General features: G+C 33.1%; 1 protein-coding gene across 2 annotated transcripts; it reads right to left on the bottom strand.

The window, feature by feature from the left end:
* Positions 1-8,920: 8,920 nt before the first annotated feature.
* Positions 8,921-20,147, bottom strand: LOC122593861 (VPS35 endosomal protein sorting factor-like). Of its 2 annotated transcripts, XM_043766312.1 has the most exons (23): positions 19,861-20,130; positions 17,659-17,856; positions 17,514-17,544; positions 17,192-17,376; positions 16,560-16,719; positions 14,830-14,926; positions 14,485-14,654; positions 14,138-14,304; positions 13,832-14,014; positions 13,664-13,753; positions 12,987-13,067; positions 12,570-12,713; positions 12,304-12,386; positions 12,001-12,142; positions 11,776-11,859; positions 11,449-11,610; positions 11,269-11,356; positions 10,544-10,624; positions 10,322-10,388; positions 10,063-10,162; positions 9,452-9,568; positions 9,307-9,363; positions 8,921-9,203 (listed from the first exon to the last, which is right to left on the bottom strand). In XM_043766312.1, exons 1-23 carry the CDS (start codon positions 19,984-19,986, stop codon positions 9,075-9,077), a joined length of 2,742 nt encoding a protein of 913 aa, XP_043622247.1. In that variant the 5' UTR covers positions 19,987-20,130; the 3' UTR covers positions 8,921-9,074. The 2 variants fall into 2 exon arrangements, with proteins under 2 accessions (XP_043622247.1, XP_043622248.1); XM_043766313.1 differs by lacking the exon at positions 8,921-9,203 and having other exon boundaries at positions 9,305-9,363; positions 10,518-10,624; positions 19,861-20,147.
* Between the last annotated feature and the right edge of the window lie 6,758 nt (positions 20,148-26,905).

Raw genomic sequence — 26,905 nt, 5'->3', positions numbered from 1 at the left:
CCTGATTCACAATACCCTGAAATGCATTTAAGTGGTCTGTAATGGGAGTGCCATCTTTGTACTCTAACTTCAATAACTGCTTGATCAAGAACAACTTATTTTTCCCTGTTTTTTGAGCATACAACTCTTCAAGCTTCTTCCACAAAGTACGAGCATGTATCTCCTCAATAATATGATTCAAAACATTATCCTCTACCCATTGCCGAATATATCCACAAACCTGTCTATGCAAGATCTCCCACTCTGAATCTGTTTTATTCTCATGTTTATCTGTAGCAAATACGGGTAAGTAATAATCTTTTACATATAGAAGATCCTCCATTTTTGTATTCCAAGCATGATAGTTCAAACCATTCAATAAAATCATCCTACTTGAATTAGATTCCACCTTTCAAACAAGTTTTGATTCACGAATAAGCAACCTGGCTCTGATACCACTCTGATGGGAAATAAGGCCACAACGGTAAATACGAATGCGGAAATACCCCTTCGTTTGGCAACCTTTCCCAACCCGTGTGAACCTATGAGGAAACTAACAAATAGGAAACACTAAATGCAATCAAAATCAGCCCCTAATGGTAATAAGATCAGCCAACAATAGCACACACAAACACAAGAACTTTTAGCGTGGAAAACCTCTCAAAGTGAGAGTAAAAAACCACGGGACCCTTAGGCCGCATAAAATCCACTATCACCAATAATAGAGCAATACAATCAGACCTTCCCTAGATATACTAGAGGCATACAAAAATCATCATACACTTGGAATAAAGCATCAAGATGTATGGAAACAAAACAAAGAAAAAAGAAGAACAATATCACCAGATTTTCTGCCCTCTGTTCCAGCCAATGTAACTCTAGCTTCAGACCTCTTGAGACGAATTCAACGGTCCATAATGTTGTCCCAGATGCTGTGAAGCTACTGTCCAAAAATGAGAACCATCCAACAGTTCAATCTCCGGGGATCGAAGGTTTTCTGGGATGCTGCAGGATAAAAACGAGCTGATGGAATTTGATCTCTTTTTCTCTTTCTCTCTTCTATTATTTTTATGTCTAAGTGATAGTGGTTGCCCATATGCATCATATGATGCCCTAAAACCTGAAGTCAGCAAGAGTCAAAAGGACTCTTGTATATGGGCCTATTTGATGGGCTTTTCTTCATGGGCTAAGGAAAACTAAACCCAACACATATGAGAGAGATTTTCACTTAACTTAAGTGTCTAACAACACTACCTCCACTTCCCCATATTATATATATGTGTGTTGTAATTATTGGTTTAGAAATGAATTGGGTTCAACGCAAAATTTACTTATATAACGTCACGTTTGGACTATACATGCTCGACCCATGGGAGTAGGGATGAGCAAAAGACCCAAAGAGCCGTGACCCGCCTCAAAACCGCCCGAACCCGACTTGACCCGACCGGCCCGAGAGCTTAACGGGTCGGGTTTCGGTTCATTTTTTTATGGAGATTCGGTTCTCGGGTCGGGCCGGTTCAAAACCGGCAAAACCCGACAAACCCGAAGTTGCTGCAAGAACCTTGATATATTAATACTATCCATGTAAATCTTTGAGTATTTGAGAGTGTTTATGGCTAGGAAGGTGGGAGTGGGAGAGAGTGAGAGTGAACGGTCGAGAAGAGGAGGAGATAATGGGTATTTGTATAAAATTGACAAAGCCGTATACACTTCAAGAAGAAATTCGAATCCTGCTAGAAAATACATACAAAATTGTATTAGTTGATGATGAGGAGTTTTGGTGTATAACTTCTAGAAATAACGATGGTGTATCTGGTACAGAAAAGAGGATCACTTTGACAAACCAATAATGGATGTACTTTACATTCATATTTCTAATATTCATAAGGTATAAGAGGTCATGAATTGTGGTGTGGAAATGGACACGTTTCAGTCAAACCAATAATGTCGTTTGACATTTCTCAATTTTCCATTTAATAATTTAATATTAAGTATTACTATTATTTGTTTATTTAGTATTTACAACCTATAACCCATGGATCTACATATTTCAAGGTAAATAGATAACATTAAATATACATGGTTACTTTTACAGCCCATATATTCTCAATTTCCCATTATATATTGTATTATGTATATATGTAACTTACATCCAATATATCTAAGCTTCTTTACAAAGACTTCTATACCAATAAAATTGAAGAATGAAGAGACATATGCTACAATTCCAATATGCAGCAGCAGGTTTCATTACAGCCGAGCAGCAGAGTTCATTACAGTAGGTGAAAACCCAACATGGTAAAAATTCCCGGGTCATACTTAAAAACCCGAACCCGACCCGACAAAACCCGTGCACGAACCGACCCGCCCAGGAGGTTAACGGGTCGGGTTTGAACCCGTACACATCCCTACATGGGAGCGTTATTTGTTCAGTATCCTTTTTTTATTATTATTATGCTATGTTGAACTAACTAATTGTTTTAACACACATAACTTTTAGTACAGAAATATAAAACAGTTAGATTGGGCTTAACAGTTATATAGATGCTTTGGTTGCTGTCTTGATGTGGTTCATCTTCTACAATGGATACCGTAACATAAATGACATCTACAAAAGGTTACTTTATTTCTTTGATTCTGTTTTACGCTGCCGCATTTCATATGATCGTATATGATATGATTCCCCACCCTTTGAAATGCAAGATTGGTAAATATAGGGGTGAATACGGTTCGGTTTGGTTCGGTTTTTGACTAAAATCGAAATCGAACCGTTATAATTCGGTTTTTGAAAACTAAAACCATTAGGTTTCGGTTTTTTCGGTTTGGCCGGGTCTATTTTGGTTCGGTTTTAGTCGGTTTTTAACCACTCGTGGTTTACGTCAAATTGAGCTTAAAGTTTATAAGTTACCCTATAATTACACCATAATTAATTTCAACAAGTTTTCAAAACAATATTAGTAGCAATAACACCACAACAATGACAACAAATCCATAAAAGTAAGTTGTACAAACTTCAAGCAAATTTTATATATAACTATTTATATGTTTTACGCGTTGTATAATTATATAACTATTAAAGAAAATCGATCTTGTTATATATTTTCAGTTAAAATATATAAATGATATTACTCCCTCCGTCTCATATTAAATGTTCAATTTTGACTTGTCAAGTCTTCAAATTTAAACTTTGACCGTATAAGTATTTGTCTATATTATATAAAACTTTATATAAACTATATGGACGGATAGAGTTTTCAATGTACTTTTTATTAATATAACTTTATCAACTATTATATAACACAAATAAAGATATTTATGGTCAAAGTTACAAGAAGAAGACTTGACAAGTCAAAATTGGACATTTAATATGGGACGGAGGGAGTATTATATATACCTAAGAACGCAAATATATTAACATATTTAGCAAAAATGAATAATAAAATGATATAAATATCAAATATAGTAAACAATATATATTTTTGGTTCGGTTCGGTTTTTTTGGTCCAGTTTTTCATTAGTTACCAAAACCGAATCATAACTTTCAGTTTTTAGAAAACCAAAACCAATGGTTGGTTTTTGGTTTTTTCAGTTCGGATTTTTCGGCTTTCATGGTTTTTTCGGTTTAACTCCATTCATAGTCGATCCAAGTCGTGCTACATGTCATCTGTATTTTGGTTTAGATGGTAGTCCTCCTATGTAGCACCGAAACGGATACGGCAAAGGAGCACGAGAACGATACGAGAACGGGAAACGACAAAACTAAAAAAGTTAGGATACAGGTACGGCAAAGATACGACAATAAAAATATTTTAAAAAATAAAAATATATTGCTTTTATATAGAGAAAGACTTGAGACTTAATAGATTATGTATAATTATATATGTATAATTTTATAATATATGCTTAATGGTGACCGGTGATCACGGATTAAATTTTTACTAATCAATGAGGGAATAAAAAATGCTTGATGGAGATCTCAAATGTATAATGTAGTTAGCTTGTATTTGGGCTATGCATTTGGAATAGAAAAAGCTCATTAAAACCCTATTATTAATTGAATACGGTATGGAAGTTTCACAGAAACGTTTCGGTATATATGGAAACTTCAAGGAAACGTTTCGTCGTGTTTCGTACGAGTTTCCGTTCACATGGAGTTTCCGAAACGGGTGCACCTACCTGTTTGAAGTTTCGGTGCATCATAAGTCCTCGTTTAAAAAAGGGTTATTTGATTGGAAAGTCCCCCAACTTGTCACAAATAGCTTTTTTGAGGATCAAACAAAAAAGTTCTCTATTATGGAAAACAAAATCGGCAAAAACACCTATAAAGGGTCCATCATCAAGTAACCGGTCACTTTTTATTTTGAATTTCATTTTAAATTATTTTATTAGTCAAATTTATGATCTGGATTTTTCATCCCATTTCTCATTAAAAGGGTGAAATAAAAATAAGAATAAATTTGATTTAAATAATTTATGAAACATTCATACTGGTAACATGAACTCAATCCAATATAAGTACACCATCAAAATCACGCCGCTATAATCAACACAAAATTTAACACAAAACAATAAATTCCATAATTTCCTATACGTAAATTAAATTATATCATTAAATCATCACATTCCAATTGATATTCTTAGTTTTGATTTCCTAACCCATACTAGAGATTCTTTAATCTATAAATTCCAACTGAATTTGGATATGATTTAGATTAGGATAAGAAAAAGAAAAAAATAAGAGCTAATAAAAAGGAAGAATTGGTGTTTTGTTAGATCAGTTCAACAACCTCAAATTCATCATCAGAATCTTCTCTGACTACATTACCACTCAAAAATCTTCTCCTTCTTCTTGTGCGGTTGGTCTTGAAATTGTACATAGGTTGTAACGGTATATCACAAAGACGATGATGATCTAGTAATATTTATTTAGACAAATAAATAAGTAAGTAATAGGGGTTTTTAACTGTTTAAGTGGGTTATAATTATACACCTGGCTGCTAAGTAGATTCCACCTAAGGGATGACCTATTCCACGTCATTCATTACCCGGTAAAGACCCTTTATAGGCGATTTTACCGGTTTTATTCCCCACAATAGAGAAATATTTTGTTTGATCTTAAAAAAAGTATTTGTGACAAGTTAAGGGACTTTTTAATCAAATAACCTTTTAAAAAATTAAGCAAAATATGCTTGGACTTAATCAAATTCGTATCCAGTTATTATCTATCGGTTGCATCAGACAAAAATATCTAATAACCACTTACGTCTTTGTTGGTCATTAGTTTGTTTAACCAATATAGGTTATATAAACACCAAATATTTCTTTTTGGTCTGGATTTGCAAGATTGGTTTCTTAAAATGCTAACCTTTTCAACGTGTCTTTCATCTAAAACATCCATGTCAATTTACTCAGGTATGTATGGTGAACCTTGATTGTAGTCTGGACAGTGCTACCGTTCTTCTGCAAATCTATATCTGGATGTAGCAAACTAAGAAAGTTACTCTCATTATTCGTTAGACTCAAATCTGCAATGAACTGTATTGTTGCCACTCACTTACCAACTGAGCTAAAATGCCTTCTCAGAGTTTTATGCAACTTTCTTCCTGCTTGTTGTTTGTTTGTTTCCATGATTATACATTAGACCTGAAGCTTTATTTCTCTTGTTGTAGCTTTGCCAAAATAGTAATATCATACACTTATCATATCATTTTATGCAACATTTAAAATTTTAAACTGCATAGGTAAAAGAAAATCTGATTATACATAGGTATATATGAATTCTGTCCAAGCTCAACTATGTCTATAATCTACCCGTCTCATTAATTGTCAACTAAAACCAACCATGTGAATAATATACCCCTTCTTTAATTGTCAACCAAGACTGTAAACGGGATATCAACAACTCGACCTTCAACAATAGGTTATGTTGCCGAATAGAAAGCGTTTGTAAATAAATCAGGGGAAACTGTCTTGACCTTTAACTAGTGTCTGTAGCCGAATCTGGAGAAATTGTATCACGGTCAGAGATAAGTGACAAAGCTGGTTGCAAAGACCTTGTAACTGTGACGAGTTTGGGTTCGTCAACAAGTGGTACCCTTTTTACCACTATCAGAACATGTTACTGTATGATGGTTGCCACTTAGGTCAGGCTGTAACATGCACATATATATAGATGGTCAATGCACTGGTGAAAGCTAGTTTAACAAGCAAAAGACCAGAATGAACTATATGAAATTGTACCTGCAAGATTAGTTTGGCATCATTATTCATTAATATTTACGGACAGTAAGAATGGCGTCACATTCAGACCAACAGCTTTAACAAACTATAACCCTTACTGCTTTCACCTGATACATGATCTGCAAGATTCAACCGCAAACAATCCAATTAAGAATCCCATTTAACAACATATTTACAGATGGCCAATGCACTAAATGAGTTAAAATTGCCGGATAGAATTTTGCACTATTCGTATGTTTTTGCTTACCCCTATCATGTCATACAATGTATTTGTAGATGGCCGCCGTTATGCATTTATGCTTGGATTATATGTCTGTCAACTGGTCTGGGTCTAAGGTACATACAGTATGAACCTGGCTATTTATAACCACAAATCAGCATAATAGGTTATGACCCAACACGGCCGACCCACCCATTGTGCCACCTCTACTGCACACCAGGAACAACTATCATAGCCCAAAAAAAGTGAAAAATATATTTCCACATAACAGCTCCTAACTCCTAAATACTAAGTCCATCTAACCATGTATCTATTAGATAATAACATCATATCAACTTCATTGTAAACAACTGACCTGCATCTGCAGGAGGTTGGGCAGGCTTTAGGCGTCTAGCATACAATGAGTTACTAAATCGTCCTGACTCCCTTACGACTTTTCCTGCATATATAAGCTAGTGTTGTGAATTGGGTAACTCATAAAATCACTACTATCTGGACGTCTAGCATATTAACTTACACTGTCCCATTTGGCCATAACTGGTCACTGCCACTATTTATATGCACTAACAAGAGTCCCACAACAATTGTGCAACTGACAGAACATATACAAACAGCAAGATTCACCTGACAGAACTAATACATTTTGCCTGACCCCTTTCGACTTGTTCTAAAATATTACTCCTTTTGACTCTACTGCACACCAAGAAGATTCACCTGCAAAACGTATATTTTTATATTTATGTTCAAAAAAGCTGTTAGTAAACAGGTTAAACAAATAGAATGAGGTATGAACCAACTCGGCCGACCCACCCATTGTGCATGTGACAGAACAAATACAAATCTTATAAGTATATTGAAATCACTTGCAATTTGGTTCATATAATATATATATATATATATCAACTTGGATCATTAAAATCCTTTGGTAGAAGATTGTCTAGAATATAAGTGAGCTGCCATATGGGTCAGGTCGCAAGCTGTGGTTGCGCTTATGCAAAAATGCAAGCCATAATTTGCAAATTTAAGAATTTCGCAAGCCATGGTTTGGGATTTTGATGTGTATTTATCGTTGGATATGTTTCATCTTAGAATAGGTGGCTCTTTTCTTACGGAGTATAATTTTTATTCAATACATGCGTAAAGGTACTAAACCATTTCAATATTGATCACTCTCAAACTATCTACGCTTAAAGTTTTCCTTTCAAACCCAAAACTCTTGCAACGAAACATGAGAGTCAAACCATCATTAGACAACCTTGCCGGTAATTTTTAGCACTAGATGTAAATTAGTTTTTACTTTTTAGCTTTTGCTAGTACTTTTGAGGGTTGCGATCATACAATGGTTCAACCTTAGGGTTAAGCAAGCCAAGCCATTGGGTGTTAGCCCAGTGGTAAGAAGTTTTTCCACAATTAGGTTTCCTCCTGGAGGTCTCAGGCTCAAATCCTGACACATACAAATGTGGTGGCCTTAGCAATGCTATACACATCTAACACATGGGGAGCAAACCTTTTAGGCATGCTAGGAGTCGAACCGGCATGAGCGCATTTATATGAGAGGTGTTAGCCATTTATCCGTTGTTCTCTTTAAAAAATAAAATCAAGCCAATCATCTGAATTTTACATCCGCACAGAAAATATGACCATCTAGCATGGTGTCCAAGTAATATTCTTTTGGGTCATATTAGGCTGACATGGTGTCCAAGTATACCTAGTGATATTCTGGTAATAACTAATAAGTTTATGTTAATAAGTTTTAAAGTATTTGCTAAGCCACTATTTATCTAACATGGATATTCAACTTTAACATGGAATTTTATTGTTTATCGAAATGACTATTCAACTTGAACACGGAATTTAATGGTTATCGAAATGACTACTCAATTTTAACATAGAGTTTAATTGTTATCAAAATGATTATTCAACTTTAATAAAAAGTTTAATGTTTATTGATATAACTAATCTACTTTAACATGTAATTTTACTATTCACCATATAAAAAATACATAAAGAATGAGTCTTAAAAATGTTCTTTAAAGATGGTATAGAGTAAAGGTTATAGTGTAATGTCAATATTTCAAACATTAACACCTATAGAATTTTAAATTATATTATAATATTTATATTTATATCTCGAATTTATCATAGTGTCGTCTTATTATTTGTTTTCACTATTATGATTGTTTTTACAAGGGTATATAAGATATGAGATTACATAGTTCAAGGGATGTACTCTTAAAAAGTGCATAATATCTGTACTTTTTCCATCAAATTCTCATGTGATTTACTATTAAATATGATGAGTTAGGTCATGGTAATAACACATGCAACATCTTATAGATGCACTAGCTTTGTGGATGGACGTATAAGCTATTTGGTTCGGTTATCATTGATTTGAGTCGACGAAGAGTTATAAGAACCTGGAACATAAACAACATCATTGAGTTTGAAAGAAAAAGCCCGTGGAAGCGTACACGATTAAACTCCTTGTTAAACTTCTAGTCTTGTGGAAGCTTAAAACTTTCACATTTTACCAACTGTAGAAAACAGTATTCAATGGGCTACACAAAAGATTCTTTATGACTCTATCATCAAATTGTTTGTGAAAAACATGTTGTGTTAATGTACAATATTGTATCTAGAGACACGTTGAGGACTCTTTATGAACAAATTGAATCGTCGACTGCAAGTATCTATTATCAGCTCCGAGACATGATGTGGCGGTCTCGACCAACTTAGAGCATACAGATGATATCTCATGATTCACCTGGTTAACACACAACAGAAATCCAATGATAATGTCACAGAAAACAGTTATGTAAATTAATATAAAGATAGATTACATACTTAATATAGCATATCCAACTTACTTCATAAAATGAGGCAATGCAGTTGCAAGCTTCAAGTGCCAACTTTCCGCGGGTAACCTAAGCAATATTTATATATGAGCATTGTTAAAAATTTATAATAAAACACTAGACCTTAAGGAATACTAGCATACTGTTGCTTGATCACCTGAGAAGATTCTCCTTGAATAGTATCAATCATATTACGAAGAATAACACTAGATAATGATCCAAGCTCTTGGAAATATGTCGCATGACCGAAGAATAAACGGTCATTGCCAATAACCTGAAAAAGGAATTATATTTCATATCGTTTCAGATTAATTAACAAAAAATTTGTCTATATCCTGTTACCCACACAACGAAAACAATTGTCAATTAGTCAAATTACTCTGAAGAAGACAAGTTGGGTTATGATTTATGTCTATTGGGTCAAATTTAGAAAAATATTAAATTTGCTAAAAAGAAAACAGGTCAATGGGTTCGAATGGATCATTAAAAACTCAATGTACCCCAGATGCATAAAACCTTATAAATCAAGTTATTTAAGATATTTGATCAAGATTATATAAATATCATATTTATTAGAGCATCATTTATCACTGTCACTGCTTGTTTATAAAAAGATTGAGCACAGCTGTTCCAGATCATCTCAAACCGCCCGACCCACAAAGCTAACCACTTTACTCGTCACATGCCCGTCCATTTGGCCAATTCTATGTTATGGAATTGACTTGTGCAATTAAAGGATAAAAATTGTAGACATGATTGTAGCAGTACCTCTTCATGAATTGCATGGTATGGGAGCTCATTTTGAGCAAATGTTGCAGATAATGAAAGAAGTGAACACAAAACTTGTATCCTGACTTTGGGTGTGATCCTATAAATTTGTTATAAAACATTAAAAAATATATATAAATAATAATAATAATAATTGGGTATCGGTTTTTATCATCAATTTGATTATTTGAGAGTTAAAAGACTACCATGCCTTTAACGGGATTGGGTTTAAATGTTGTTAAAAAGATAAAAGACTAACCATGATTCTGAATCAAGCAAAGATAATATGCTCTTTGGAATGTGGGCAACTCCTTGTTCCAAATTACCTTTAAAAAGAAAAGTCAAAATCAGATAACTAGAATACTTAAGTGGGTGCTTATGACAAAAAGAATTCATATTCAAAAGAATCTTATCCTCTTTTTATATATTTTACTCTGTAATAAACAATAACTTACAACATTGAAAGCCACATATAAATAACCTGGAACCAAGAGCATGAAGCTGCATAGCTTTCTGATTAAGGAAACAATACCATCAGCGTCTTCATTGGATTTTCTCAAGCCTAGAATACTCAAGTAAGCTAACTTAGAAACTAAATAAATCATGCCAAAATTGTTTGAGAGAATGCAAAGAGATATGACATTTCATTGTTCATTAGGTATATATAGAAGGGGCTAATAGGTGAGGTGGTTAAAACATACTTGTATTGCTCAAGGAGGATTGACTTGAAACATGTTCGACCAAATAACTTGAACTTTTAAAAAAAATATTAGTGTGACATATGATTTCTGAAACTCTATTGTTCAGTGACAATCAAATTCTAGAACTAAATGATTCAAGAGATTTTATGAATTAAATATATCTCCAGGCGACTTTTGACCAATCTGCCTATTTTATTTCAAGCTAATCCTTGATTTTGCAGATGTGAAATAAAACATAACCGAATCTACCCATCGCAAGTGATATAAAAAGGTTGATATAGCCACCTCTATTATTTATTAGTACAAGAAGATCAAAAAGAACAATGCCTAAACGAATTCTACCGACTAACATATTTCCCAGCATAAAAGGTTCCCAAAAGTCGCTATTATACTACATGCATGATATGTAATGAGGTTAAAGAGAATAAAACAGTTAGTTTGATAAAAGTGCAATATAATAACTTTTCTGGCAAAACTGTTTATGCAAAGAATGGATGAAACTGACCATCAACCAGATAAACATTTTGTAAGCAACCGAGTGCAGAATCGAGAAGTCCATCTGTATGAGAAATCAGTCCTCCAAATAAAGAAACCTGATATTAACATGGAAATCATAAGCCCGTGAATGCTCCTGGTGACCCAATTCATTGTGGTTTTAACTTAACCAAATCTTACAACATCGTACCTCTGCCGTTTCAAGATATAAGATTAACTGCCTGGAATAAGAAGGAATACATGGTATTGTAACTTCATTAAATGTAACGCAAGATTTGATAAAATTTAAATTATCTTTTTTCTCTCTCAAAGCTCTAGTTGCCAAAAGATTGCTCGAATGAACAAGGATCTCCTGCAAGTCGTGTCAACCTGTCAGTAATAGACTAATAGCATGCAGCCATCATAAACCATGGGAATGCTTTTACTTCTACATACATCGAGATAGCCACCGTCCTGACTCATTCTCATGCAAAGTATAAATTAAATTTGAAAGTTTGGGACAATTCACAGTGTAAACCTTCAAATCATTCATGCTGCTAAAAGCTCCACGACATTCAACCAAGAATGTCAAATGGCGATCCAGATCCGTACCATGGTCAACCTGACATTAAATTAGATAAAGTCAGAGGTCTTCAGGAACAAACATCATGACGTATAACGAAATATGCATAAAGTACTTTTACAAAGCATGCTGAGCATTCAATTAGACCTGAAGGCTAATTTGAAAAACACCACACCTTACCTTATCAACAAAACAAGCAATCAAACGCTCTGCTTGATGATTATCATCCTGTTTAGTGCTTGAGAAATCAACATTATCATGCAGAGACTGTGCAACATCAAAAAGCAGTTTCATCGTGGTAGGATCATCAATGCGATCATTTCTGTTAAATCATGAAGGACAAAAGAACCAAATTACACTCGCAAGTAATTTTGTATGTTTTACTTCATATGCACAGATTAACAGATACGTGTAACAAATAACTATATATAATAGCAGGGGCATGCTAATGAAGTTCCGCCAGCACATACTATAAAACAATACCTTGTTGCATTTGTAAGGATGTGCATACTAACGATGCTTCTTGAGCTCCCATGCATGACATCTAATATGTCAACAAGATAGTCCTGTAGTAAGAAAAGAACTACTTTTAGGTCAATACTACAAGAAGGAACCAATGAGAAAACAGGCTATGAAAAAAATCATAAATGGGTTGAGGGCCTATAAAGTACAAAGTTCGGATGATAATTAAACTGTTTCCATTCTCATAATTTTCCCAAAAGAGCCAAAAACAAGAATAACAATCTTACTAATTCAAAAAAGTATTTCATATCACCAAAATGGGTGACCAGCTTTACAACAATTGATTGCAGGCTGGACAGTTCGTTTTCAGTAACCACTTCATTGCACAATCTCTCAAAAATTTCACTTAGAACAAAGCTTAGATATTGATCCTGCAAAAAGATATAATGTTAGTCAGCGAGTTCTCATATATATCGCACATTCTCGGCCATAAATGCAAAACTTAACCACAAATGGAGCCTATACTGGTCAATCGTATAAAAATATCTACTCTTTTCATAATAGGTTGACAAGCGTGGCATAAATTCACATGCTATGCATACTGAATCACCAGTAATCTCAAACAACCAAAAATAGTTTATTGGAATGAAATCAACTTGGCATATAACAAGCTATATTATGTAATCATGCGTATACAAAATTACCATCTTATGTTGAAGAATAATATCCATAAAAGCATCCAAGATCTTCAAGTACTCATCAAGACTCTTCCTTTTGGTAGCAACCTGGAAAGAAACTAAAACTGAAATACTAACAAATTACCGGCTTTCATTTTGAACATCTCAAAATACCACTATTATTAAAACTACCAACACGACATTCATTCAGTTTTTCAAAAATGCTAGATGTTATATTAGGTATTAATTAAACAGGGGAATAGATTGTCAGAAACCATCACACAAATATCAAGTTATCAACTGGTGCTCACTCAATATTGGAACTGTAACAGGTGCATCTTGTGACAAAGTATACCTTACATTGAGCGTCTGCTGTTAAAAATTAATGGATTGCTTAGATCTTTTTCAAAACATACTTAGAATAAATCAAAATTCCAACTCATGTATCTAAAACAGAGCAATATGGTTGATTGCATACCCTACATATGATATTATATACTTTTGTGTGTTAAGAAACGTGTTCCTATTTTATTCATCATATGATGAAAAGTAAAGGTGAACATCATAGATATTAGAAAATTGAATCATAAAAGAGAGAAAGAAAGCGTAAAATACATGAAGTCAAAAGACAGTGTGAGCTGGTGATAACGGGTACAATTTAGCTTCCACACAAAGAAAAAAATGGAACGGAAAACAGCAAGTACCCGAATAACTTCATCGATTACTGCATTAACTGCATTCACTTGGAATATTCCCTCACAGAGCTTTAGTCCAAGCATCTGGTAATTTGAACACTGCAAAGAGAATGGTTTTAATAAGCTTGAATGCCAACTAGAATTACAGGATGCCAACTAGGATCTTTTAATGGGTACCTGGTCATATGAACAATCACTGCTGCAATCAACAAGGTGAAGAATTTCTAAAGCATTAGTACACACTACTTCAGTTGGAAGTTCCTTAAGTAAATAATGGAGGATAATTGATATCCAAGGAACTTTTCCATTTATCTCTGATGGATTCTTCCCTAAATCAAGTCTCACAATCATATTTGCAACCTGTGAATATCAAGAATACTGTTATTCTAATAGTTGAAAGAACCAGCAATGACATTGTCATAAGTCAACATATCAAGGTGCACCAGGAACACGAGATTACACAATGGAAGGTCCATATATAACCTGGGTTGGATCTTTAAAGATACATCTCATGTTATATTCAATCGTTGGTTCCATCAAGCTGATAAGCAATCTTTGATCTCCCAAAAAATTCCCATACTTAGTTTCTTTCGTGGACACAATACGTGCAAGTACAACGTTTTGGTCATTAATGCAAGATATCAGATGCCCTACATAATAGTCAAAACACATATGTTACCAATTCCCCGCTTAAAAAAAACATTTTAGCATTCTCAATTCACTACCGATTCTATATTTTTGGGAGACGAAAGTTTTTTAATAAGGCATCATACGAATAAATATGTTGAGACACAGATATCTTGAATGTTGAAAAATTAAGAAGTATGTACCCGAATGGCATTGAGAGAGTTTCTGGGCACAGTGAATCAAAAAGAAGCGGCAGTAGGCAGATGCCAGTGGATCTGCAATCCCTCTTATCATTGTAGCCAAACGCATCAGGTTATCCACAACATCATCACGCAGGAACCGCCAGCATGAAAATATTGCAAGTTCGAGATAACTAAAGAGAAATGTCAAATTAGATACAGTCATAACCAAAAGGCGACATCTAGTGGAAAGATGTTTAACATTTGCAGTAAAAGAATAAACAGCAAGTAAACAACATAATGTCAGAGAAATTACACATCTCTATAGTGTTTAATGTACTGAATGAAAGATGAAGATAAGGGATTCACATGCGTGGAAGAAGCTCGTGGACAGAAGCAACTTTTCTGAACCAGTTATTGCATGTCTCTTTGGCTTCAAGGCATATATTACTTGCTTTAAAGTCATCTGCAATAGGTCATACATATCTTTCAGTTTGATAGAAGATCCTACTGAGGTCACACTCAGAGGTGCCGAAGTTTAGAACTTCTTAATGAAATTTAATGCTATATGTGCCTCAACAATTATAGATGTCATAAAAATACTACATAAAGTTATTGTAACCAGATTTATAATGCTCATGCTTCGTGGCAGAATAGCTTGCAACAGAAACAAACGACAAAAAGTAAACCTAAGGTCAAATTTAATATTAAGCAAATTTAAAGACTACATATGAAAGATGAAGATAGCTTAAAGGTTGAATTGGAAAACCATAAGTGACTAGAGAAAATTGTAAAGCTAATAGAAATTAGGAACGAATGTGATGCGGACCAAATAAAATGCAAGTATTGTGAAACTACTAAAAAGCCAAAGGTGGAAAAAAAAAAACCTCAAAGTGAACAGTAACATGGCTTTGGTAATTGATATATAGAGTAAAGTAATAATACTGATGTACAACCGATATCTCATGAGTCATGACTCTCATTTCAAAACTGTCTACATGACCACATCAACCAATGTGTGATAAGTATGCGACTGATAATAAGTCACTGGATGACCAACGTACTTTCCTTCTTGTACATGGTTGCCCATCAAACCCGAAAACTAAACTGTATGACCAATATACTTTTCAAATTTGTACACGGTTGACCAAAAGTTTACCAGTTGACCGGTGATAGCCGGTTAAATGCATTTTTCTTTAATAAAATTATGACGTGGATATTACGTGGAAAAAAATTAAAAAAATTAATCACCAGATTACCAACGAACTTTTCTAGTTGTACATGGTTGCCCAACAAACTTGTAACATTTGTACATGGTTCACCAATTCATGACCAAGCATATTTATCAATTATACTCTTTTTAGGTGACGTGACACTTAGTTGATAATGACATGGACTAATGATAAGAAGATATGGATTCCGAATCACCAAAGTTACAAGAATCAAATGTTCGTTCTCCTTTCCCCCAGTTGGCATGAACCCTAAACTGAATTATGTCTTCTTTGTTATCTAACATCCTTAACATAGACGGGATATGATTTTTTTATATATATATTTGCCGATTCGGAATTCATATCATATTTTTAAATAGTCCACGGCATTGCCTGATCACCTAAAAAGATATTAACCGATATACCAGTCAACAATTAGTGAACCATGTATAAATGTTACAAGTTTGTTGGGCAACCATGTACAACTAGAAAAGTTCGTTGGTAATCTGGTGATTAATTTTTTTAATTTTTTTCCACGTAATATCCACATCATAATTTAATTAAAGAAAAATGCATTTAACCGGCTATCACCGGTCAACCGGTAAACTTTTGGTCAACCGTGTACAAATTTGAAAAATATATTGGTCATACAGTTTAGTTTTCGGGTTTAATGGTCAACCATGTACAAGAAGGAAAGTACGTTGGCCATCCAGTGATTTAACCCTAAATAGTATTACATATATTAGATAACTTGTTGTCTTTGTATTACAACAATGTTAGTATAATGTGGTAATTTAATAATTTTTCTTGCAAAGGTGTGTTTAGATTAAATATATGGCATAACCATAGACTAGTCACATAAGAAGAAACCGCAGAGGAAGTAAAAACCTGGTAAAGTGCATATTTTGGTCCCGTCATCTGCAAATTCGGCTTTTTCCCTAATCCGCTCCCATACCATATCACCTAGCATGTCCAGTATATCAGTAGCTAGAACAAATAACGTTGGGTAAAATTGGGCCACAGAAGTGTCCATCAGAAGCCTAGCAACCTGCAAGGTGACAAAACTTTGACTCCTAAAATTTAAAATTATATACTCCATACATCTTACTCATCTTCCTAGTAAAAAGAATAAAAGATTATTCGACCAAGGATAAGTTAAAAAAATCTGATTTAGAAATATAACGTAAAGGGAAAAAGGTGCTTGCATATTTTAGATTTTTTATAGACACCAAATTCTTATTTCGAATACTTCAGAAGGCAGAAAGGTTGGCAGGCATAAACCTGATGTTCCAGGCTCCAGTTGAGACTCGATCATTCAAGTTTTGAGATTTAAGCACACAGAAGAAATGAGACTTCATTTTCGAAGAGGGTTAAATCTTAGGAAGATTTTTGTCAGATGGAAGTTTAAAGGAATGGGAATCTAAAACCACTATCCAAAAATGAATGTTAACATATTAACAACCACATAAATAAGCTTCTCGGAACAGACTATCTAGGAAAAAGTAACAATGTATAGCTACCTTAGTTGACATCTTTAAAGATGTCACACGATCATCAGATCGCCAAGCACGCATAATCTCGTCTTTAAGTTGATGCAGGCGTTTGATATATTCCTGCTGGGTAACACTCTTAAATCCTCCTTCAGACAATGGTTGAGAATCATTCAGTTCATCTGACTGCATCTTTGTTGATAGTTCTACAATTCCTGATAAGAAAATTAATAAAACATATTTGCAAGTTAGTCAACTATAATCTCACAGTTATCATCTCCCCATGCCCTACGGCTCGTCATGGGTAAGAGGAGATGGAAAAAGCAACAAGAGAGATAGTAATACACCATACCCTTACTCCCTTTTATAGTTTTGCTTGACAACTGTAGTGAAAAAGGATCCGGGTTAAGAACTGACTTATAATTCTATCACTCGACTTTATCCACATAACTAATAATTTTGGGTTTTGTATATACCATAATGTTTGAAAGACTTACCGAAGAAACTGGTATCATTTTTGGCACAGGGAATCTCTGCATTAATAGCTTAGTAAAAGATGTCCATTCCTTTGCAGGGAGATGAGAGGCTGCTTGACTAGCAGGACTCTTTTCTGCAGCAGCCATATCTTCAACAGGCTCCGTGATTTCCATTGACACCCCCCTTAACGGATCAAAGAATTCAATATTCACGTCATCCTATCAGGTGAAATTATGAAACAACCAAATTAGAAATTGATATGACACTCACTATAACAAACAACTTATAAGTGAGATTACAATCACAAATGTACAAATATTTAACATCCACAAGCAAAAAGATAATTACAAGTGTAATTCCCTTGCATTCCCTTGCATTGGTCTAAACAAAACAAGTCAAGCATTCACAGAAAACTCACAAGAAATATCAAATTGAGTTCATAAAAAGGCAACAAAGCTAAGATATATAACCAGGAGTTACCGGTCATTACCATACTAAACTTTCAAGAACATGGAATGACTATCTATAAGGAAAAATGAATATATCTATATTTGTCAAATGAAACTTCAAGAAACAGAAACATAAATGAAAACCCAAGTCCTTGGCGATGTTCAAAGACAAAGAACATAATTGTGATCAGTTTTAAATAAAACATTAAGTATAATCATAACTTATATTCAAATCATCCTTATTTGAGGTACTTTTCATCATTGATAAAAACCGTGACGTGACAATAAATCCAACTTTGCACAAAAACAACATAATTCCTATGAAGTTTATGCTGTGTGTCCAGCCAGAAGGTTATTCGTGCCCCAATTTCACCCTTGCCAATGTACAGTCCACATCATCAATGCCATTGTGTCTGTCTACATGGCATTCCACACCATCACCCCTGGCCTATGAAGTGGTCCGTGTCATCAAATATGTCATTTTGTCCGTCTACATGGCAGTCCACATCATCGCCTCTGCCTGCATTGCAGTCTACATCATCCACATGTCATTCAGTCATTGTCTAATGTATATTAGGGCTGCCAACGAGCCGAGCTTTTTTCGAGCAACTCGAGCTCCACTCGATCAAGTCGAACTATTATCGAGTTCGAGCTCGAGCCCTAGGCTCGAAATAATTATCGAGTCGAGCTCAAGCTTTACATAGCTCGGCTCGAATACTTATCGAGCTTTTCGAGCTTTCCATATACTATGTATATATTTATATATATAATTCTTAAATAGTAAATTTATAATTCTACAAGGGCTATTTGTATAAATTTTGTTATAAGTGATATATATTTTCGAGCTTTTCGAGCCGAGTTTTGAGCCGAGCTCGAGTCATGTTTATAGACACAAGCCAAACTCGAGCCTTTTTCGAGCTTTTCGAGCCGAGCTCGAGCCATAATGTGGGTACAACGAGTCGAGCTCGAGCCTACACACTGAAAACTCGTCGAGCTGTCGAGCTCGAGCCGAGCAAATATTGTTCGAGCTCGAGCCATGTTAAGCTCGAGCTTGGCTCGACTCGATAACACCCCTAAATGTCAATGACTCTGTCTCTAGGTTCATTAAAACGAGACTGATACTTAGCCATCACTATGCCCAATATACAAGTCTAACAGGGTTCTACTCTAAACCACTCAGTGATAAAGCGCTTAAGATATATTGGCATTTATTTCTTAAATATATGAATGTGTAGCATAGGTTTGCACCCAACATACATCCCAGACCACATCATCACCATTGCCTACCACTTAGGCATCTATTTACTACTTAGCTTCTAAAATCTTTAAAAGTTTTTTTTATATCAATATTAATACTTGAATTTGTTTTTATTAATAACTTAATTTTTAGAACACCTGTGGCTATCGTATCATCTGCCGCATTACACAAGCACTCACATATAGCAAGTTGCCAAATTTTGTATCTCATGGTTTTTTTTTCAATGTCCTAGTTCAATTACTTATCACACGCATTGTAACGTTATGTCGCCAATATCTATAAATGTTGTTCGTAAACGTGTTGGTTTCGCTATACAAGAAGGATTAGCAGCACAGCTCAGTTTGCCTTGTATATATATCCATATAAAATTATATATTTATTCAAAATGAAATGAAATAAGTTATCGTAAACTGCAATGTGATCATAAAAAAAATACATATATCAATAAACTCGACCTCACTACCAAATATCAATCAATAACTACATAGCAATGTGATCGAGGAAGGAATGTAAACCTGCGAACATGACGATGATAATGATGATGATAATGAAGATAAAGGATGTGAAGAAACTGAAACTCGAGTAACTGATAGAGAGTAAGCTTCTTCTTTAGCTTTATAATCACGCGCTTTGAATTCCATATCTCTGAGATTCTTCTTGCAAAATAAAGAAAGTAAAAACTAAGAGAATGATTCGGTATATTGTGATTAGTGAATTTGTTGAAGGCGATTAAATCAATGAATGATTGTTTTAATTCATTGATTTGTTTTTGTTTGATGATTGATTGATTTATTGTGGCATTTTTTAGCACTTCAATTTTCAGGAAAAAAAAAAGGAAAAAACTGATGGGGGAGATGAGATACTCGAATTAGAATATTTTTTAAATAAAAACAATTAAAAGTATGTTTGTTATGACTTATGACAATTGAAAATGAAATAACAACTCGATGGGGTAATGGAATGAATATGATGATTAAAAACCAAACATTGATTTGAATGCGGTAATTAATTTTAACATGTTAACTATATGATCAGAAAAAAAAAAATATGTTGTTAAATAATACACCGTTAATTTTAAAACATAAAGCTTTGATGGCGAATATATGAACTTACGATGTTCTTAAAATACATACTCCCTCCGTCCCATTTTAATTGTCACGTTGACCAACTTTGACCGTAAATAACTTTGTTTGTATCATGTAATACTTGGTATAAAATATATGAATGAATTGAGTTTTTAATATACTTTTCGTCCATATAAGTTTCATCAACTAACATATAGTACAAACAAAGTTATTTACGGTCAAAGTTGGTCAACGTGACAATTAAAATGGGACGGAGGTAGTATATAAGAAGCTAAAAACTTTGATTGTGAAAATTAAAATAGACTAAAATTGTATCGCATAAATTGTTAAACATAAAACTTTAATGGTAAAAAGAAAAGGTCTTAAAAGGATTTAGTGGTTATAGTGTGAATGACTAAAATATTACCACTCAAAATAAAGGGAAAAAAAAACTCAAGAAGTTAAAGTAACATCTACACAACACGTTAACTTAAACACTAAAATTAAAATATAAAAAAAAAAAAAAAAACTCAGCTACCTACCAGCCAGTGCCGTCTCTGAGGATTTATGGACCTCAGCCGAGGAAAAAAAGAACCCGAAGGATAGGTGCAACGATTATAAATATATAAACTAAAATATAAAAACGACGATAAATGTTATAGGAGGTAAGGAATGGTAATGATTATCATTAATGATGTTTGGTTTATTAGCCTCAACGTGCTATTCAACCGGTTGTCTATGTATAAACTTATCCAAAGCACCGGCTTGAGACTTTATCATTTGTTCATCTAGTTTTTTCTTTTTACATTTTTGATATCCGGATGGTGGTTTACGACGCATATTTTATGTATATGTGTTGATTAAGATGAAACATGTATAGTATATAATTAAAGGATTCATCACAGTTCTAATTCTCTTGGTCATATATTATTCTCATTCAGTAACTAATTGTAGAATTATAACTTTTAGATTGATTCGTTTAATACAAGTATTATATTTGGTTCTGAAAAAAAAAACTTATATTTGAAGTTATGCATTAAGTAATGATTTTAATGGCAAGGATGTCTAACAAAAAAGTTAGGAACATGACCATGTTCTTGAACCATAATATTATGCAATTTATAAACATGACCTTTTTCATTAATATTGAAGTAACTAGATAAATTGTTTGTATGTGTAACCATCTTAGATGATATGACTAATTAACTTATTGGACTATACTCTTATTAGCCCATATATAGATGAAAGCTTATGTGTAAAGTTATAAACTGAAGCATACATATATAGGGTAGCTACTTATAAACTCGTGTTGCAATTGTGTATTGTAGCTATTTATAAGCTCATATTGCAATTGTGTATATATAGTTGCTAGATGGAATCTAAAAAACAAAAAGGGAAGAAAGAATCCAATAATAAAACAGGGAAGAAAGAAAATTGGCCAAAAGAAATGGTTTTGGAGTTATGTCGGTTCTTAAACAGATGAAGAAACGATTTAAGATATTAGGTGAAATACCCAAGTATAACGTGCAAACACAAATTGATATTATTATGGCTATATTTGCATTGCATAAATATATTTGTAATTCTCAAGAAGACATCTTGTTTACTACAATGGAATAATATCCAAATTACACGCCACGAGATGAACTACATGATGTTAGTAACCGTGACACAAACATCGACGGTGTATCTGGAGGAAGAACGAATGAGATGAAACAAGTTCGTAACAATATTGCTACTCTGATATGGAATGCACGTCATTAGTGATTTAGTATTATTATATTATATTTTCGAGTATTTTGTAAATGATTATGTTTTATTTTGTTAAAATGACCGTGTGATATTTAATTATGAATGAAAATATGTGTATGCCTATTTTTGTCATTTTACATATATTATTAACAGCTACAACTACTCTGTCAAACACCTAAATTTATCTAACAACTACAACCTCCAACTATCGGTTACAGCTAGCACCCACCAGCTAACAGGCTAACAGCTACAGAATTGAAAGGACCCGACTCGATAAACCGAAAATATAAGAGTTTTTTATATATATAACACTAGGTAGCTCATTCTACCCTTTTCATCATCATTTCAATAGCTAACAAAACTTATTCTTTTCTCATAAATTCAATTTATCATAAGAACTTATCAATTTCATAATCAAACACATTATATAACTCAATGACAACTAGGTTAACTAAGGAATTGGGGAAATTTAACCACAATCCAATTTCTAGCAAAACCCCAAATTTGGGTTCCTTCATGAACCCTTATTGCAAAAGAAAAGATAAAGCTAAATTGGGGGAAATTCCTTACCTCAACAAAGAAGACAATTACTTAGGGTTTTCAATTCACAATTTCTTCCTTTAAAATTTCGGCCACCTCCACAACAATTCCACAAACCCTAACTTTTTAATCTTGCTTGATAAGAGTTGTTAATGATGATCATTATTTTGATTTCTACCTTAGGCTTGGGATATTAAACTTTGATTTAGTGGAAGTAAGAAGAATGCATGAAATGAAGAAGAAAAAGAAGAAGAAGAAGAAAAAGTGAAGTGGGAGGTGACTCAAAAGAAAAAGAGGGCTGACACTATTTGGAGATGCCACGTCCCATATGATTTTCTTGGTATTAAATTACCCACTATCCGTTAAAGTTCCAACTAAATTAACCCCATATCTAAAAATAAAATACTAGGAAATTAATTTAATGTTAAAACTATAAAAAGGGGTTAATTTCTTTTACTTTAAAATCTTGGGATGTTACAAGAATCAACTTTTGTATTTTTAGTGCCAACAATTAAGAATCATTTTCCGCTACTTGCGGCATCAAAAACCAAATCACAAGCTTCTGATAAAAAAAAACGAGCAGTTCTAGTAAGATTTGTAATATGAATACCTTTACATTTTGTGAAATTGTTCGTTTGGAAATTTTCCGAAACGCTAATCATAGGTTACTCTCTCCATCGGAACAATAGGGCTGTTATGTTCATTACTAAACTTGTTGAAGAGTTGTGTGAATATTATGCCCTTCAAGTGTTGTTAGTTTTTACACATCTGATATTTGACGTGATTTATTATCAACAAACATCCAACATTTAACTATTTTGACCAACTCGAGTGATATATCATGTGGAGCCATTTTTCTCTGCTTGAAATGATATATATCATGTGATTTAAATTCACAAAGATATATAATTTTGGACCCCTCAACTAACTGTCACTACAAGATATATTGCAATTTATAATTGTTTTTTACTAGTTTAGATTTTGGAAACATTAATAGAAATCAAGTGCATGAAAATTCTCATATCCACACATGTTTAAGGCTTTCTGGTACATGTAAATATACCATAATATAGGAATCAATAAACAAACGGTAATATTTTGTCAAGAAAAAAATCAAACCGAAAACCAACCCAAAACAGAAAAAAAATCGACAAATCAAACTGAATCAAAACCAAATCCAACGGTTTATGGTTTTCAAAATCCGAAAGTTTCGGTTTGGGTTTCGATTTTGGACCAAAACCAACCCAAACTGACTCAAGCTAGGCTCGCCCCTGATTCATTGTTATGTTTAGTTGTCATAAGGTTATGGAATGAATCAATAAACAATGACCAAATATTTGGTTATATACCTCAAAGTCAGATATCTTATTAATGGGTCACCAATCTCATTAACATAAAGTAATGAGATTGATAATCCAATCAAACCAAATGATCTTCAAGAAGTTATTAGCCTAAGATTTGATTATGCTACATAATAAGCATTCAAAATATGTCAATAGATCCATATGGGAACATTGAGCCAAAAAGACAAACAAATATATCATCCTTATTCTCAACTCAAAGTTTCAAGAACCGTCTACTCCATCAACAAGTAATCAAAGACGAATATCGAGTTCCAACTTCTCACCATAAATTAACCACCACTAGCTAATGTGAATTAGTAGCAGAAGGACACTATGTACACATTTGGGTACATTAGAACTGGGAAATGTATCTCCCATTTGTAGGAGAAAGCGACAAGATAAACATGTGGAATATCAGAAACACAGATTTTCGAACACATCCAGGATGATCCCTCGTCTCCAAATCGACAGTACACACATAGATTTTTAGAAGAAAGATGCAAGCAATGACGTTGGCAAAGTAATAATTTCAAAGCATGGCCGACAAGAAATAATACAGATTCTTTTCCTTTTATTTCAAAAAATATTCAATTATAATAATTCAAATAAAGGATATCATCTTAAAACTTGTTTTGATTTTCTTTTGTACGTTGTAATCATGTAGTTAGAATAATGTAGCTTCAAGGCTCTGTAAATGGCCTTCACTTCTCAGTTGTAAGTATCCACAAATTTTCAATACAAGTTTTTTATTCAAATATTATGGCATTCTAAACTCATTTTTCTCAACTCTCTTTATCTATATCCCTTATATCATTACACTCCCAAGTAATTTATATTATATTCCTTACAAAAAAAACTATATAAAAAAATATTGTGTTTGTCGTGGTACAAATTGGTGCTTCCCATTCTGTTATAAACTATAAGTCTTTTTTTCTTATATGTATATTTGTGTTAAACAATATATTTTATTAATTACTTATATTTATTTTAAATTGTACATTAATATAACAATGGAAATACATATTACGTTAGATATTGTAAATAGATATAATTTATAACTTTAACTTGTTTTATTATTAAACTATGATCATATTTTATATTTTAATATGAATTTTGTTGTAAAGGTACTTGGTGTAGAAATTTAATAATAGCTCATTTATGTCAGTTGTATATATAAAATAATACCTATTGCATATATCTAGTAACTAATGTGTATGTATTTTAATACATATGTAGTATGTTTTAATCATTGTATTATAATACTTGCTAAACATACATAGTAAAAGATTATGGTTTAAGTTTTGACCTTTAAAAACTAACTCTCTTTTTAATATTAAAACATAAAGTCAAATTTTATAATCTTCACCTATGCTTTGAAATTATTACATTGTCAACATCATTGTTTGCGTCTTTATTCTAAAATTCTTTGTGTGTACTATCGATTGAAACTAGAGATGGGGGGTCTTCCTGGATGTCTTCGAAACCTATGTTTCTGATATCCCAAATGCTTATCATGTCAATATATATATATAATAAAGGTGAATTGAGGAAAAAATTTAGATACACATTTAAAAAATATTATATATAAGAAGTTTAATAATATACGTATCCATTCAGTTTTTTCTTCTTAATGTAAGTTGTTGTGACTCTCACAAAATCGGATCTCTTATCCTTTTCTATGACTATTTGGTTCCATGTGTCTTTTATATGAAGAAGATGATGAATTTGAATTAATAACCACTTTTTTGAGCAGATTTTTTCATGTGTTCCCAATTTATATTAGAATTTTTAACAGGTTTCGTAATACTTCTTATCATATAACTTGTAAAAAATTGTGTCGTATTCGTGTTTGAAACAAATGACACCACTTTTGTCGTGTTCATTTCAAACCCATACAAGTTTGAATTTATATATATTCTGAATATTCAATCTAACAGTTCATTATAATTTGTTAAACTAGTTATCATTATTTTTAATTATATTATATCAAAAGAAATACCATGTTCACAAAAAGGTATATACTATATGTGGCTTCAAGATTATTTGTTTTTTTATGTATATGTATGCATATAAGTTATTGTATATGTTTATGTATGTTTGTGTTATATGTCTATGATGTAGTAGTTGTATTATTTTTTGATATTTAACTTGATTTTGAGGTTAAATAAGTATGTGAATATGATAGAGGAGGGGGGGGGGGTGTGTTACAATGAGCTGGTGGCCCATCGGTAAGGTATTTAGCTTTGAGGAAATCCATCTGTGTTCGAATCTCACTTTTCACATTTGTATGGGTGGATTATTAAAGGGTTTGTCGAGAGTCTTGAGTTTATCCCAGACATGCTTGGTTCAAGCATCGCATACCGCCCAATTGGATGTCACCGTGGTGTCTCGAATACTAACTGTTAAGTTCAAAATAAAAAACTTTTTTTGTTATCAATATTTATATCTTTTTTTAGAACGACATTCTAATCTACTATTATTCCTAAACCCATGACTCTTGAAAAATCTCTATTAATCCACATCCACCACTACAAATGTAAGAAGTGAGACTCGAACCTTAGTGGATTTTCCCAAAGTCAAAGACCTTACCAAAGAGTCACCAACCCCAATGACATCCATATCTATATCTACACCCCTATAAAAAGAGTAACCCTCTCCCTAAATATCAAACTACAACTCCAAACTACCAAAAATACCACACTCTTTAATTTAATTTAAACATCTCACCTAATATACTTATAATACATTTAATGCAATAATTTACAACATAAACCCTTCAATTCTCAAAATAACTATAATAAGTCAATAACTTAATTAACATCAATTACTTTTACATATACCATAATTGCCGCTCCACCACT

The sequence above is a fragment of the Erigeron canadensis genome, chromosome 3 (assembly GCF_010389155.1).
Source record: "Erigeron canadensis isolate Cc75 chromosome 3, C_canadensis_v1, whole genome shotgun sequence".
Lineage (NCBI taxonomy): Eukaryota > Viridiplantae > Streptophyta > Magnoliopsida > Asterales > Asteraceae > Erigeron > Erigeron canadensis.
The sequence above is the reverse complement of the archived record's forward strand: the minus strand, read 5'-3'. Positions and strand labels throughout refer to the sequence as shown.